The 16,132-nt window shown below is 38.6% G+C and overlaps 2 protein-coding genes across 4 annotated transcripts in view; one reads left to right on the top strand and one right to left on the bottom strand.

The window, feature by feature from the left end:
• Window positions 1-1,267: 1,267 nt before the first annotated feature.
• Window positions 1,268-15,391, bottom strand: C2H2orf69 (chromosome 2 C2orf69 homolog). Its single transcript, XM_006078181.3, has 2 exons — window positions 14,928-15,391; window positions 1,268-4,446 (listed from the first exon to the last, which is right to left on the bottom strand). The coding sequence occupies exons 1-2, from the start codon at window positions 15,273-15,275 to the stop codon at window positions 3,619-3,621; spliced, it is 1,176 nt and encodes a 391-aa protein (XP_006078243.1). The 5' UTR covers window positions 15,276-15,391; the 3' UTR covers window positions 1,268-3,618.
• A 66-nt stretch (window positions 15,392-15,457) lies between these two features.
• The window catches only part of FTCDNL1 (formiminotransferase cyclodeaminase N-terminal like), a 163,625-nt gene continuing 162,950 nt past the window's right edge, over window positions 15,458-16,132 (top strand). For all 3 annotated transcript variants that reach the window (XM_044936977.2, XM_044936971.2, XM_044936963.2), the window contains exon 1: window positions 15,458-15,718. The gene's annotated coding sequence lies outside the window, so the exon portion shown is untranslated. The remainder of the gene's footprint in view (window positions 15,719-16,132) is intronic.

Below are 16,132 nucleotides of genomic sequence, written 5' to 3'. Positions count from 1 at the left end.
CTGTTCATGGGATTTCCCAGGCAAGAATACTGGAGTTGGGTTGCTATTTCCTTCTCTGGGGGGGATGGAACCTGTGTCTCTTGCACTAGCAGACAGGTTCTTTACCGCTGAGCCACCTGGGAAGCCCCAAGTCTGCAAGGATACATAGGAAACTAGTGATCACCTCTGAGGTTATACGCAGATGGGCAGACTGGAATTTGCAGTTACCTATTATCTGATTTTTTTGTTGTTGCCCTGGTATATATTACTATTTCAAAATAAAATTTAAAAATACCCCCGGTGAAGATTGTAATTATTATCTTTTCACAAACAATAGTATTTGTCTTGGCACATAATTACATTTGAATTCTAATTATTCAGTAACTTCAAACTTGTCACTGATGAAATATTAGAACAAGGGAAACTAGAGGTCAACACGGCTTTTTCCCTATCTTTCCTTCCTTCTGAACCGCAGGTATGTGAACATTTGAAAAGAACCTCAGTAATGAGGCTTTCCTCACCGATCTAAATTTACCAACGGACATCAAGGTTGAATCTATTTGTAAGCTGACCACCCCCAAAAATGCAGAAAGCAGGGATTCATGTCTAGATGGAGTTGAAACTGCTGTTCTGACTCTTGCCCCCTGTGCTGAAAAACAGACAGTCAGGAGGAACTAACACAGATTGGCACTCATACATGTCTCTGCCGGGGTTACCTAAGTCTTTTTTGACACATACAGGCCACGGTTATTTGGGTGTCTTAAATACACCGAAGTTATATTCTATTTTTTCAAGTTCCATTAAATGGAATACTAAAATGGCATCCTAAGTGACTCTGGCTGTCTCTACCACTAAGAGATCCTTGGCCTCTATGCTTTTATAAAGAGCAACCTGGATTCACAGAGGTCTTATCCTCTAAAGCAGGTTTCTCTTAAAAGCCCTTAAATGATGTGTAACAGAATAATAGCTCTTTTAAGAATAGTATCTTTTGTTTCATGTATTACTCTTCAATCTTAATATATTATACATTTCCATACTCACATGCTGGGACTGTTTTGTCTACACTGTATCCTGTGCCTAAACCTTCTTTACCCTCGATGGGGCTTAGATATTGCACGAATGAAATGAAAAACAGATCACACCATATTTTAACCAGGTCCCTCGATGACAGCTAAAGAAATACAGATACCTTGGGTGATTAGCTCAGAAAAGGAAGTACTTATTTTTGAGAGATTTTGTTCTCTAGGAAATCCAACAGAAGGAAATAATGCTAATTTTTGTAGAGCAATTTAAAGGAAAGATGTATTTATATAGGAAAGGTTTCAAAGTTGCTTGTACGAAAAATTAGGGACATTAATGAAAACATTAACAAATCCAAACTGGCAAAGTGGAGAGAAATAGCTGCTTTCTAAGTAACAATCTAAAGTTTTAAACAAATCTAGTTAACATACAGCACACATCCAAATACACTTCTGTGGATTATATTTAATACAATTGTACATTCATGCTGTGGCGGTAACAACTTTAACATTATTTGACTACTTTTCTCAATTGACTCATGACACAAACACAAAAGCACAATCCAAAAGGAAACACTAACATTTGTAACAGTTTTAAACAAATGTGGAAAAAGAACAAATTTTTAAGTATTAAAATATTTGAGTATAGATCAACTTGAATATATTTTCATTCAAGAAAATAATTCTACTTTTCAACACTGTCTCATTTTGATGCAATGGCAATTCCAGGTGTCCCAGAGAGTAATTCTTAATATCCATTCAACATGTAACAATTATAGTTAAGATGGGATAGCTACAAGGACCAGATCTTTAAATACCTCAGATTTTTAAATGAATCCTTCCTTCTATTGAAAGTCATACTTTTCCATTTTAGTTAATTCGTAAAAAGAAATGCCTTTCCTTCCTCCTGCATTAAAATACTTAGTAACTTAGCTATTTACATTAGATATACATAAATTTAACCAAGGATTATTAAAACATATTGAAAGGAGCTATCCAATCAATAATGGTGTTTTAAGACAAGGTAATAAATAAAATGCTAGAATCAGACTGACTTGTTTCCTTGCTGGGAATTTTTGGTCTCAAAAGAAACAGCAGGTATTTAAAAGAAACCAAAGCAACATAAAACTATTGTACTTTATCCGTTTAGAAAACCATTGAAAGATACTATTCTGCAATTCACAGAATTAGGGGATATTAATTTTAAGTTATCTGTTAAGTAAAAATCCTTTCTTATAAGTCTGAATATTTGGAATGTACTTACAAAGTCATTAAAATATAATTCTGGGAAGAAACCAAGAAATTAACATTTTAATTATTGTTTTATATATTGAGACCCTCTGGCTTATTAAGATATTAAGCTTCAGTCTGTTTTTTCAATCTGAAAACAGCATGTTACTTCCCTGCTTAATTATTTCATGACCCATAAAAGCTAATTATTAATAAACAATTTTTAGAAGACCATTAACCTTTTATTGTAATCACACAGCTATGTTTCAGTGTTGGTTGACATTTATTAGATCCTGGTTTCTCAAAATGTATTTATCTAGGTCAAGAAAAATGGGCAGAAGGAAACCTCACCCAATTTATGTAGCAGTGTTAAGCAAATTCAGTTTTTGAGCCAAAATAAAATCATTTGTATCTTCAAACTTTCCCTTTTAACTTTTCTTTTAGCAATATAATTTTGCATTTTGGCCAAGGAGAACTGCTTTCTTTTGGCAGACAAAATCATGCTGCAGGAGAAACAGTGACTTTGATCTATAGAATCTGTCTCCTTTTTAATAGAGCTGTACCAAAGTAGAGGATTACATTTTACCTAAGTTGATCTCTTTCAAAAGACTGATAGGATGAAATGATTTTAAATCTGTATTTTTACCCAATATACACTATTATGTTCAATCTGAAACAATTTTCTAAAAGAACTGTTTTCTTGCCAAATTTTAAGAAACTCCAAAATGTCTTATCCAAAAGTTGTCAATTAAAAATTAAGCCACAGTGCTTAAGTGTAATATTTTTAAAACCAACTCTGTACTACTGCATATTCTTGGATATGTGGAAACAAAGACATTTTGACTCTTAAGAAAAAACAACTGATGGCACATTGAAGAATAACTTCATGAGTTTATAAACATAAGAGGCAGGGTGTAGTTATTGCAAAATGCTGGAAAACATCAGTGTGCCTTCACTTTGTTTGAAGAGATAGTATTTCCACTCAAAAGTTTTGAGTCCGAAAGAGCTATTTACTGTTAAAGTATCACCAAAATTAGTTTCAAACATTACTCAGAAAATAAACTATTTCCAACAATAATAATCTTCACTGCCTTTTATAAGGACTGTATTGTAACTTTTCATTTTTAAGGGTCTTATATCTCCTTGTAGGATTATCACAAATCACCTTTTAAATTTCAAATGAAATAATTCCAACCCAGTCCCAATTAAATACATTTACAAACAAGGAACATTATTGCACATTACACCCATATTTTAGGAATGTGTGCTTCCTTCCCCCATGCCCAGGAAAAAAAACTGACACTGCATCTATGAATTTACATCTTCATTATCTGAATTCATAACACTTTCTGAAAGTGCTTCTGCTCTTCTACATTAATAATATTATAGTCTAAAATACTTCATGAACCCTGAAGTGATTCTCTATGGAAGGAGCATCGTTTGCAAAATGAATTTGGCTAGTCACCTGCATACCAAAATCTCCAAGTATCTGAACAAATTTCTTGTGCTCCTTTCCAATCCAAGATCTCATTGGATCATGTACTTGGTAAGGTGTTACATGGGTGTGAACAATTATCCCTGTTTGTGCAAATTCCTTCAAGACTTCTGGATAAGTAATCCAAGTGTTGCTTCCTCCAGAATGACCACCATCCAACCAGTACATTGTTTTTATGTTTTTGATAAAAGCATCGATGTTCTTGTCTTTCTTGGCTTCTTTCAATTCAAAAAGCAACTGATTCAAAACAACACAACCTTTACTAAATCCAATCAAAGTAAAAGAAGCACCATTTAATGATGGTGGATAAAAACTCATAGCAGACTCATCAGATTTTTCACAGGTCCTCTCTTTTTCTCCCTGGCAACCATTGGTAGTATGAGAAGAAGTGGATCGACAATTAGATGCTTTGGAGTCCTTATTCGAATCTTTCACATTCTTTTTTGATAGCAAACTCTTCTGACTTAAGTTAAAAGCATTAACTAATAACGTGTAAAGGTGCTTAAAAGCTCCAAAGTCAGTACTGTGTTCTGGAGCACCAAACATATTGCTTTTCACAAAATTGTCATAGCAGCTGAATTTGTGCAAATGCATTCGGGAACACTTTATCACCCAAATATAACTATTGGGGAACCGGTGGGCTAAGATGGTGGCAACATTTTCTAGACTCCAGTTTTCCCACTGATAATTCTCAGGATGACGAGTCATAATTTCATGGTAATTCTGAAAGTAAAAAAGATAAACATTACACATTTATATAAAATTATTTCCACAAAATTAGTTTCCCATTTTTATTGTGGAGGAAGTTGGTACATTATAATGACCTATGGTTAATGTACTCAAAATGAAAACTATAAATCTATTTATTACTTCCTGGTTGTAAGATTTTAGTATTACAGAGCTACAGTGAACATTACTGTGATTACATCCTTAAAAATAAATTCCTAGATGTGGAGAAACTAGGTTCAAGAATATTCGTAGTTTAAGATTGATTATATAGACTACAATACTGTCTTTCAAAGAAGTATGTATAGTTTTTCTTTTATCTTTGTTAAATTTCATTGGCACAGGATAACTTATTCTAATTTTTATTAAAAATTTAAATGAATTTTGTTCATATATTTATTAGTTATCTAGATTTCTACTGTGCCTGTTTTGCCTTTTTAAATTTGCATCCTATTTATTTATAAGTACTCTTGATATATTAATACTTTTTGTTTACATTCTAGGACATGTATGTAAATTTGGTTTTCCTTTTAACTTTTATTCATAATATCCTTAAAAAAGGGAAATTCATTCAAATTCATTTATTCTATAAAATATACTGGATACCTCCTGGACAGTCATGGATCAGAACAGATAAAACCCCTGCCCACAGAGAGTGCACATTCTAATATAGAGATACGTAATAAACAACTCTGTAAGTCAACAGAACAGCACCCTCCAACGGAAATACAGTGAGCCACACATAAAATTTTCTAGTAGCTACATTAAAAAGTAAGACATTAACAGATGAATTTTTTTCTTTTTGGGGGGGCTGTGCCCTCCGGCATGCGGGATCTTAGTTTCTAGCCAGGGATCAAATCCATACTCCCTGCAGTGGAAGCATGGAGTCTTAACCTCTGGACTGCTAGGAAAATCCCAAATTATTTTTAAATAATATATTTTATCGAGCCCCATACATCCACGTGTAACATTATTTCCACATGTAACCAACATAAAATAAAAAGTACTGAAATTATTACATTTCTTTTTCTAAGTTTCTGAAATCTAGTGTATATTTTACACTTATAACACATCTCAATTTGGGTGCTAAATTTTCATCGGAAATACTTGATCTGAATTTAGATTTCATAAGATTTACAGCTGCAAAAGTAGATTCACATACCCAAGTTGCTCAAATACACTTAAAAAAGTTTTCTAGGAACTGAACTGAGGAACAGTTTTTAGATTTAAATTTAAAGTTAAATGCAATTTAAAATATATTTCTTTGATTAGAGTAAATTTCAAATGGACAACAGCTACAAGTAGCTACTAGCTAGACAGCACAAGATATTTTAAGGTGGTTAAGTGCAATGGAATGTAACAAAAGTAGAGGAAAAGGGCTGCAGAGTTTTGGAGAGGGTGAAAGATTATTATTTAAAACACAGGGTAGTCTCCACTAAGGCAACAGTTGAGAAGGACCTGAAGGAGCTGAGGGAGTGAGTCATGAATATTTCAGGCACAAGGAACTGCAAAAGGACCTAATGACCTGAAGTGGAACCATGGTTGATGTAACTAAGATACAGCAGTGAGACCAGTGTTCCACCAGTGAAGTGAAGGTGCAAAAGTGATCATGAGGGTCACAGAGATTGTTGGGGAAGAAGAGAAAGTCGCTCAGTCGTGTCTGACTCTTTGTGACCCAATGGACTATATGGACCATGGGATTCTCCAGGCCAGAATACTGGAGTGGATAGCCTTTCCCTTCTCCAAGGGATCTTCCCAACCCAGGGATCAAACCCAGGTCTCCTGCATTGCAAGCAGATTCTTTACCAGATGAGGCACAAGGGAAGCCCCCAAACACTGGGGTGGGTAGCCTATCCCTTCAGCAGATCTTCCTGACCCATGAATTGAACTGCAGTCTCCTGCATTGCAGGTGGATTCTTTACCAACTAAGCTATCAGGAAAGCCCCTGGTGGGGAAGAGGGGAGGTGCTAATCATGCCTTGTAAGATACCCTGAGGTCTTTAGTCTGATAGGGTGTGAGGTAAATGGCTGATATAATCTGCCTTGCAAGGAATAATCTGACTCCTATGTGCAAAGGGGCAACAGTCTGAAGCAGGGAGAGCAGTGGGTGGCTACTGAAGTATAAGCCCAATTAGAGAATGTGGCTTGAACCAGAGTGGTATTAGAAGTAAAAGGTGGCAGGAACCAGTCAGATTCTGAATATATATTGAAGGCAGAATCAACAGTGTCAACTACAAATTGGCACTTGTCATCTACCTCTATAAGGATTAACTCAGGTGCCACTGCAGCTGCTGACTTGAACACTCCCTGGAAAGAGTTCAGGATGGAAAGCGGAAATGAGACACTCTGTGCTTCGGGAAAAACTGGCAGAATGGGTCTTCAGATAGTTAGGTATTTTTAGGAGCTGATTTTATGAGCCCAATTCTTGCATCTCCTCGTATCTACAAAAGCACTAAAACCCTTCATGGTGATGACTGATCCTAGTGACTAGCAGAAACCTTCTGCAGAAAATGTGATTGATTGCATGTACTTCCCTTTCACTAAAACCACATTTATACCGACCTTCCCTCTACCTCTTTGGAGCAGTGCCTCAGAGCTATCTGAAATGCTGTTTCCTGGGCTGTAGTCCTCATTTTGCCCCTAATAAAACAACTCGCAACTCATGTGCCTTTTTTCAAGTCAGCAACAGCATTTGCTAATGGACTGGATATGGGGGTGTAAAAAAGAGAAAGAGAACTGTAACTTTTCCTTATTTATAACAATCAATCATACACCAAACATTTTTAAATGCACTTCTCTTTTGACCTAGTTATTCTAATTCTAGGAATTTATCTCAGAGCTATACTTGCACATATGCATAAATAAATATGTATAAGGACATTTATTCCTGCTCTAGAAGAATGAGGCAGCTCTATAAGTACTCATATGTTTTGTAATATAAAGGCTAAAAACCCCCTGTACTGATAAACTATCATTTGTGTTTAAAGAAAAAAAGTTTGCATCAGCACAGACTGTTTCTGGAAGGACATATAAATCAGTAACAATAGTCAGCCCTCCATGTGTGCTAAGTCACTTCAGTCATGTATGGCTGGCTCTTTGTGACCCCATGGACTGTAGTCTGCCAGGTTCCTCTGTCCATGGGATTCTCCAGGCAAGAATTACTGGAGTAGACTGCCATTTCCTTCTCCAGGGGATCTTTCCAACCAAGGGATCAAATCCAAGTCTCATATCTCCTGCATTGGCAGGCAGGTTCTTTACCACTAGCGCCACCTGGGAAGTCTTGTGGGATCTTAGTTCCATGACCAGATATACAACAAAGGCCCCTGGTTGTGAAAGCATACAGTCCTAACAAATGGACCACCAGGGAATTCCCCAACAATGGTTAGCCATAGGAATGGAAAATCAGAAACTGCCTTCAGTCATTCAAAGGGATGAAAAGGAGACTTACTTTTCAATGTATAATCTTGAATAAACTGAATTTTTAGCAATACGCACATTTTTCTGTGAAAAAATTAAGTCTAATAAAAGTAATACTACAAAAATTTATATATATAAAGTCTATATATAAAAGTATAAGGAAAATAGAAAAACCACCGATCCATAAAACCTTCATTAGAAACAATCACTATTAAAATTTTGGTGTCTAGAATTCCAGTGTTCTTTAGTATACATACACATATACAAGAATGTTTTTAAGTTTATTTCTTCCCTCAACAAAATTATACATAGAGTTTTCACTTTAAAATGTTACAGGCACAATTCCTCATCAATAAGTATAGATTTGTATAATTTCTAGACTTCCTGTCAGGAAGATTAATACCAATTTCTACTCCCCTAGAAGTATACAAGAGCTTATTTTCTCATATCCTTACCTACACTGACTATTAGCATTAATTTTTTAAAAAAAATCTCTGCTACTAAGATAAAATGATGTCTTACTTTTGATTTAATTTGCATATTTTCATTCCTAATTAGGTTGAATATTTTTCTATGCTTGCTGGCAATTTTCATTTTTTTGTTAATTCTCTGTTCATATTCTTCAGTAACTTTCCCAACAGGATGCTCAAGTTCTTAACAGTTTGTATCTCATTAATATTAAGCTTGTCATATATGTTAAAAAAATATCTATTCCCAGAAGGCTATCATTTTTTATGGATTCTGCTACTGCCTTCTGCACATCCAGATTTGTGAGATGTAAAATTATCATAGGAGCTTAGATCTGAAAGGGCTCATCTAAATCCTGTTTTTTGGATAAATACTTATTTTATTTCAGTGAGAAAGCAAATTTGGGCCCTTTCCCTTGTCCCTACCTATAAGAAATCTACCCTCTTTTTCTATACAGAACCCTATCTTCCAAAGAATTAAACAATCTGCAATTCAGGCACCAATGTAAAGAAGAGAGGGATGGACATGAAAGGAAATATCCCTCGGGGAGGAGTGTAGGTGGGCATGCATATGCACACATGGGTATCATCAGAAAGGGAAGCAACATGTCTCCAATACAAACTAAAAACTTTGCCTATTAAACTTTGATTTCCATTTCTTCATATATTCATCAACTGACATTTGGGGGGCACTAAGCACAGTTCTGGGAATGCAAAGATGAGTAAGGCATAGTCCCTCAAGAACAAAGTCCAGTGGGAGAGACAGATAAGCAATTACAAGGTAATATGGTTATTGCTGTAAAACAGGGATATCTGTGGGAGGACACAGAGGAAGGGAGACTCTAACCATGTTCTGGGAAATTAGGGAAAGCTCCATAAATATCTGAGTTCAGTTTTGCAGTATTAGTTAGAAATTCCAGAATTATGAAGTGGAATTCCTATTATGTCTGAAGTAGGAGGAATATTAGTCAAGTCTTCATAAAGATACCCAAATATTCGTTGGGAAGAACAGAGCCAACACTGAATTATTCTATGGATTCATAATTAGATATAAATGTCAAATACAAAAGAAAGCACAAATACCTAAACTCTTTTTACAGCCAAGGAAAATAGGCCCTACCAACCACACAGCTGTTTTTATTACATATAGTTATTTAGTAAATGAGCTAAAATGAACAAGATTCTATGACTTTGTTTAGTCTCTACCACACAGGAGATGGTAAACCTAAAAACTTTGTGTTTTCTTTGATTAGCCCCACATTACATGATCAGAGGAAGAAAATGCTCATACTTCATAACTGTGTGTATTAAAATGTAAAAATAAAATTGTTACTCTTGTGTCTAAGAAGCCCAGAAGAACAATGGATAAGCACTTCTAAAAACAGAGACCAGACAGCCCCTAAGGACTTGCTAACAGGTTGTCAAAACCAGTTCTGCAACCCAGGCTACTACCCAAGGCCAGTCTATAGAAGAGGTGGAAGAATGCAGGAAGGTTCTTCTGAGAGAGCTTTCATCCCAGTTGGGAATGGAATGCACTTACTCTCCTTGTAGGGGTTAAAGGGTAGGCGGCTTGATTCTCTTCATCCCCAGTGAGGCGGGTGGCCAGAGAATCTCCTGGAGAGACTACCTGGTGCTTACTCCAAAGAATGATGCTGGCTGACCTGCAAAAATGTAAAGGCCCACCCCATACTGGTACTGAAGTACTGGTACCAAGGATTTTCAGGGAAACTTGCCATGTATCTCCATGATAAAGACTTAATTAGGTGGACCACTCTTATACCAGCGTGAGGAAAGCTATATAAGCTACAAGCTGTACTTGCATAAAAAGATGGGTCAAGGGGTTATCTTCACTGAGCATAAAGCGGACATCCTGTGTTCAAGCAAGCTAGAAGGACCGTTAACAGGAACCAGCCTGAGAAGGCTGCTTGACAAGCACATGAAACCCCAGGGTTTCTCATCAATCAGATGAGAAATAGTAGAATGCATGCGTATGTGTGTCTGCCCATGGTTCCTGGCACAGAGCTCCTAAAACCCTTGAAACTTCATGGGTGACAGAGGATGGTCACCAGAAAGACCAAGACATGATCAGAAGTTTGAAACTTTCAGCTCCACTTCCCATTCTCCCAGGAGGGGCTGGAAATAAAGTTAATGACTGGTCATACACATGCAGTGAAGCCTCCATAAAAATCTCCAAAGTACAGGTTCGGGAAGCTTCCAGGCCGGTGACACACGAAGGTGCTGGGAGAGCGGTGCACTCAGAGAGAGCATGGAAGTGCTGCACCTCTTCTCACGTACCTTTCCCCATGCATCTCTTGCACCTGAACGTTCACCTGTATCCTTTATCATATCCTTCCAGAATAAATAGGTAAACAGTGTAAATTGTTTTCCAAAGTTCTGTGAGCCATTCTAGCAACTAACTGAACCCAAGGAGTGGACTGTTTAAACCTCAATCTATTGCTGGTCAGTCATGAGTTCAGGTGACAACCTGAGACTTGTGACTGGCATATGAAGTAGGGAGGGGAACAGACCTGTGGGACTGAGGCCTTAAGATGTGGAATCTGACATTAATTGCAGGTAGATACTGGAGACTGGATAACTCTAGAATTGAACTGAATTATAAGATACCTAACTGGTGGTGTAGAGAATTGTTTGGTGTGGGGGGTCTATTGTTAGAAATGTCCTGAGTGTGATAACAGTGTAAGAAGTAAAGGAGAGTCACACAGGAGAAGTGAGTCTTTTCCCACTCACCAAGACATACACTTAGGACATGCTCATCTATATATCCTACTGTTTAGGAAGGCATAAGTTTTTAAAAGCTAAAATTGGAAATGACCCAAATGTTTATGAACTACTGAATGGGTAACTATATCATATGCCCACACACAGAAAACTACTTGGCATTAAAAAGAAATAATCTCCTGATAGAGACCACAGAGAATGAACTTCAGAAGCATTAGACTAAGTGAAAGAGGCCAGACTACTAAGTGAAAGAAGCCAGAAAGACAAGACTACATACATGATTCCTAACTAATGAAAATCTAGAAGGGCAAAACTATAGTGAAAGAAAGCAGATCAGTGATTGCCTGTGGCTGAGAAAACTGATTGGAGTAGGGCACAGGGGTCTCTTTAGGGGTAATGGATATATTGGGTTATATGTTTGTTTTGATGGTTACATAATTGTACTTGTCAAAATTCATCAAATTGTAAACTTAAAAAAAGAGGTAAGTACAATTCTATATCCTGAGGATTTAAAAAGCAAGAAACACAAGAAAATTGGAAAATACCTACTTAAAAAAATTCTGATCCCCCTCCAAAATCATTACTGATAAGAAACACATCAAGAGGTACCTAAAGAAAAGTTAATTACTGTGGCCTCAACTTTCCTGTAATTCAAATGATAAAAGGACAAGTGTGGCATAAAAAAGGATATAAAATAAAAGATGACTACAAGAAGAACATCAAAAAGGTAATGGTAATTAGGATTTAAAATTACACTGTCAACCAGATCCAATTAACCCCAAATTATGAATCTTGTGTTAAGATAAGGCAAAACTTCTAAAGGTATCCTACAAAGTTCTGTTGGCCCTATTCTGTTCAATATTTATCCAAATTAAAAATAAAGACATAGAAAGAATGCTTACTTAATCTATATGTGATATAAATGGAAATAAGAGTTCTGAAAGGATCCATACACTAAAAAGATGAGCTGTATGAACAGGGTAAATTTCATAAGGATAAACATTAGACTTAAAAGAATCAAGTGCACAGATAAGGAAATCTGAACCTAAAAGCACTTCATATAATAACAACCAAGTAGCACTTAAGGCATTGCTCAAAGGAACTTATATACATTTATTCATTCAAGAAGCTATCTACTGAACACCTACTTCATGACACTCTCTAAGCATCACAGATGTAACAGTAAAGAAAACATACATGAATCTTTCATCATACTAGTGGAAGACAGATGAAAAACAAGATGAATAACTAAAATAGTAAATGAAATGGATAAAAACAAAAGAGAAAGTTGACAGAGATCCTGTGCACATGTATGATTATTAAATAGGATGGTCAGAAAAGGCCTCACTGTGAAGGCAGCTTTTGAGCAACTGAAAGGGGAAGTAATGAATCCTTCCAGACATCTGCAAAAAGAGTGTTCCAGGCAGTATGGGCAAAGCATTTGGGGTCAAGTGTGCCTAACATGAGCAATAAGGTCAGTGTGGCTGAGCCTTCTGGGGAGACAGTCAAAAAAGCCAAGGGATGGGAATCCCCTGGCAGTTCAGTGGTTAAGACTTCGCGTTTCCACTGCAGGGGTCCCACAGGTTGGAGCTCTGGTCAAGGAACTTAGATCTTGCATGCCTAAGTGAGGCGCCTAAAAAAACAGAAGCTACAGGGTGGGAAAGGTAAATATAGCGAAGCACCTTGCAGGCCATCAAGAGGACTCTGGTTTTTACTCTAAGTGCCATCGGAAGCTGTGGAGAGTTTTCAGCAGAGGTGTGGTATGATTTGACTTAAGATTTCTAAATAATTATTGTCACTTCTAGATACATTTAGAAGGTAAAGACACTTTATATGCTGATGTATCGAGTGGACAAAAGGATAACTACATGTGGCTATTTAATTAAATTTAGAATTAAAAAGTCCAGTTTTTGAATTGCACTAGCTGCATTTCAAGTCCGCAGTAGCCCCTAAGGTTTTTGTATGCTGTCATGGGGCAAATACAGAGCATTTCCATGGAACATTCCCACCATCACAGAAAGTTCTCTTGGGTAGTGCTAGTATACACAGGTAAAGCTAAAATAAAGCTGGATGTGTTTCTTAAACCGTGCAACAATTAGTTTATTGTTTTTGAAATTAATGCTTTAAAACAATATGCTAACAAACTATTCCTGGAGTCAGATAATGATGAAGGTATATATAGTTTTTTCTCTTGCTCTCCAAATAACTGACTGGTCTAGTTGGCTGCTAATCAAAACTATGAAAAAAATCAAGTATTTCAGTTTAAGAGAAGGAACTTAATTTACTCAGTTGATGCCCTTTTGCTCAGTTTGGCAAATCAGCATGGCACTGCTGACAGTGACTTCCCGAGTTTTGTGGGCCAGCTGCAGCGTGCACCTATAATAACAATGACGATGATAATAATGGTAACTAGCCTTCACTGCATGCCCACTAAAGGTTTTTAAAGAGTGCCAATCGGAATATAGCACATATCTTCAGATGAAGTCTATAAAGTGCTAAATATAGTTAGTCTAATACCTCCTTTCATTTTGACCTCATCCATTTCTTTACATAGCCCGAGATTCCATTAGCTTTTTGGACAGTGATATACTGTTGATTTATGCAGAGTATGAAGTTCTCCAAAAACGCAGGTATCTTAGGGAAGAAATAGAGAATAATGCATCAAAAGCTCTGAGGCCAGATCGCCTAGGTTTAATCCCTGATTCTGCACATTTAGCTATGAAATATCTGGCCAGTTGTTAAATCTGTGTTGCAGCCAGCTCAACTACAAAATGGGAATAATGATGTATAATATCAATGAGGATTAAATATGTGAATACCCAATAAGTTACACTCCTTTCTTATCTTTCTGATAAACTCAATGACTGGGGAGTACTGGAGCACTCAGTTCTTAGACCTTTCCTGACTACCTTTACTCCCTTTGTGATCTCTTTCTTGGTCTCTTGGCTTTACATACTACCTATATTCTGACAACCTTCAACATTTGGGTTCTAGCCTAGACTTATTCCTGCAACTTTAGACTTGCTAGTTACACATATGCATTTCCTTTTGAACATTTAATAGATACTGCCAATCTAAAATCTCTTTGCCACTAAACTTGCTCTTCCTGTAGTCTTCATCTTCTTGTCTCTCAACTAATGGAAGCTCTTCCTGCTTAGTTGTTCAAATTAGAAATCTTGAAGTGCATATAGTCAGTCACATATAATGGCTACCCACTCAAGACAAAGCAGTTCTAGATAAAGATCTAGATTAAGACACAACCTATCTATGAATATTTATCTGCAGCCGCAAAATTAGTAATAAAAACAGAATCTCACACAAAAACAAAAGCACAGAATTTAGGTGAGCATCAAAGTATTGCCATGCTTAGCAATTACTGTCCCTTTTCTGCCACCCACTCTCCCTTTCTTAGTGTTACTAAGAGTGTCACACCATAGTACTAGGTTTTCTGTTTGCTTTTTAAGAACTGCCAGCGTTTTTTGAACACTACATACTAATTTAAAAGCCATTTCTCTGTCTCCTGCTCCCCCAACACCCTCCTGAGAAACCAAGTTATAGAATAAATACACACTGTCTCATATCTATGTCTTGAATACCACTCCCTCGAAACCTGTACTGACAGCTGGCTCTTCCGAGGTCGCGGCCCTCCAAGGACACCTACCCTCTAGGGCTCTTTGAGGAGGGGGTCGGGGCGTGGAAGAGGCGGTTTTGGATTGCGCAGAGCCAGACCGCGAAGCATATGTGTGGGTGTGTTCAGGCGAGGCAAGGAACCGGGCACCAGGTAGGAGGGAAGAATCTAGAGAATTCGCATATGCACAAGAGGAAGGAACAGGTGCCCAGGCAGGCCGCGGGTTACCTGCACATCCCCGGGGAAGTAGAGAACGTGATGCTGGGGCGGCGGTTGCACCTCCTCCTTCGCCGGGTCCTCAGAGAGGTCCCGTCGTCCTGGTCCCTCCCCGGCCGTCGTCGCCGCCGCCAGCAGAAGCAACTCGTTGCTGCGCTGAGGGTCGGCTCCCGGCACCGTGGACAGCTGCACGCACTGCTGCCGGCGCCGCTCGGCCGAGGGGGAGCAGGGCGCGCCGCCGCTGCTGTTGCTGCCCAGGTTCATGGTTCCGGCGTGAGAGCTGGACGCGGCGATTCCGATTCCGAGCTGCGGCAGCAGAAGAAGCAGCGGCGGCGACCGCAGGAGCCTGAACCCCAACATGGGTCGCCGCCGCCGTAGCGGTTCGGAGGGTGGGGGGTGGGCCTGAGGGAGGAACTTCAGCCTGGCGCCAACGGTCAGCGGGAGCGACCTGGGCGGGAGCCGGACCAGGGGCAACGACTGCGTCAGAGGCCGACGTCCGCACGCTGCGTGCGTAAGGGAAGGAGGGGTGTGCGCGAAATATGACTCGGGTTCCCGGAGGGGGCCATGAGGGGGCGTGGTCCGAGGAAGGACGTTTGTGATTGGTGGATTCTGTCCTGGCCGGGAAGTTTGAACGGAAGTCTGGGGAAAGGTCTGAGAAGAGAAAAGGCGAGGGAATGAGCCCAGAATCCCCGGCAAAAAGGGTAACAGTTGTGATACCAGCGCTGCAGCAGGGAGTCGCGTCCAGTAATGGGGTAGAGTTTGGAGTTAACCTTGCTTCCCTTTCTCTAGGCTCAACTTTTCAGGTGAGGTTTTCCTAGTCCTTGAAGCCTTAAAAGAGACACAACCCCGAAGACATTAGAGTACTTCTGTCCTCTTAGAGAAATCTGTGGGAAGTCTTGTTGTTGTTCAGTCGCTCAGTCGTGTCCACTCTTTCTGACCCCATGGACTGCAGCGCTCCAGGTTTTCCCATCCTTCACCATCGGCTGGAGTTTGCTCACACTCAAGTTGATTGAGTTGGTGATGCCATCCAATCAGCTCATCTTCTGTCATCCCCTTCTACATGCCTTTTTCTCACACCCTTGAGTTTTTTTGTAGGTACACAAAAATTTCTAGATTCTTGGGGATTTAGATATGAAGTCTAATGCATCTCTGATTGGCATCAGGGAGCAGGACACAGAAAAAGCGTTAGTTGTTACATATTTCCTGTCATTGGTGTT

The sequence above is a fragment of the Bubalus bubalis genome, chromosome 2 (assembly GCF_019923935.1).
Source record: "Bubalus bubalis isolate 160015118507 breed Murrah chromosome 2, NDDB_SH_1, whole genome shotgun sequence".
Lineage (NCBI taxonomy): Eukaryota > Metazoa > Chordata > Mammalia > Artiodactyla > Bovidae > Bubalus > Bubalus bubalis.
The sequence above is the reverse complement of the archived record's forward strand: the minus strand, read 5'-3'. Positions and strand labels throughout refer to the sequence as shown.

Excerpts from the sequence above, each read along its gene's own strand:
- C2H2orf69 (XM_006078181.3), bottom strand. The coding sequence starts at position 15,275 with ATGTTGGGGTTCAGGCTCCTGCGGTCGCCGCCGCTGCTTCTTCTGCTG. Across the intron at positions 4,447-14,927 it reads ACTTCCCCGGGGATGTGCAG|AATTACCATGAAATTATGAC; the intron begins GTAACCCGCGGC and ends TTTTACTTTCAG.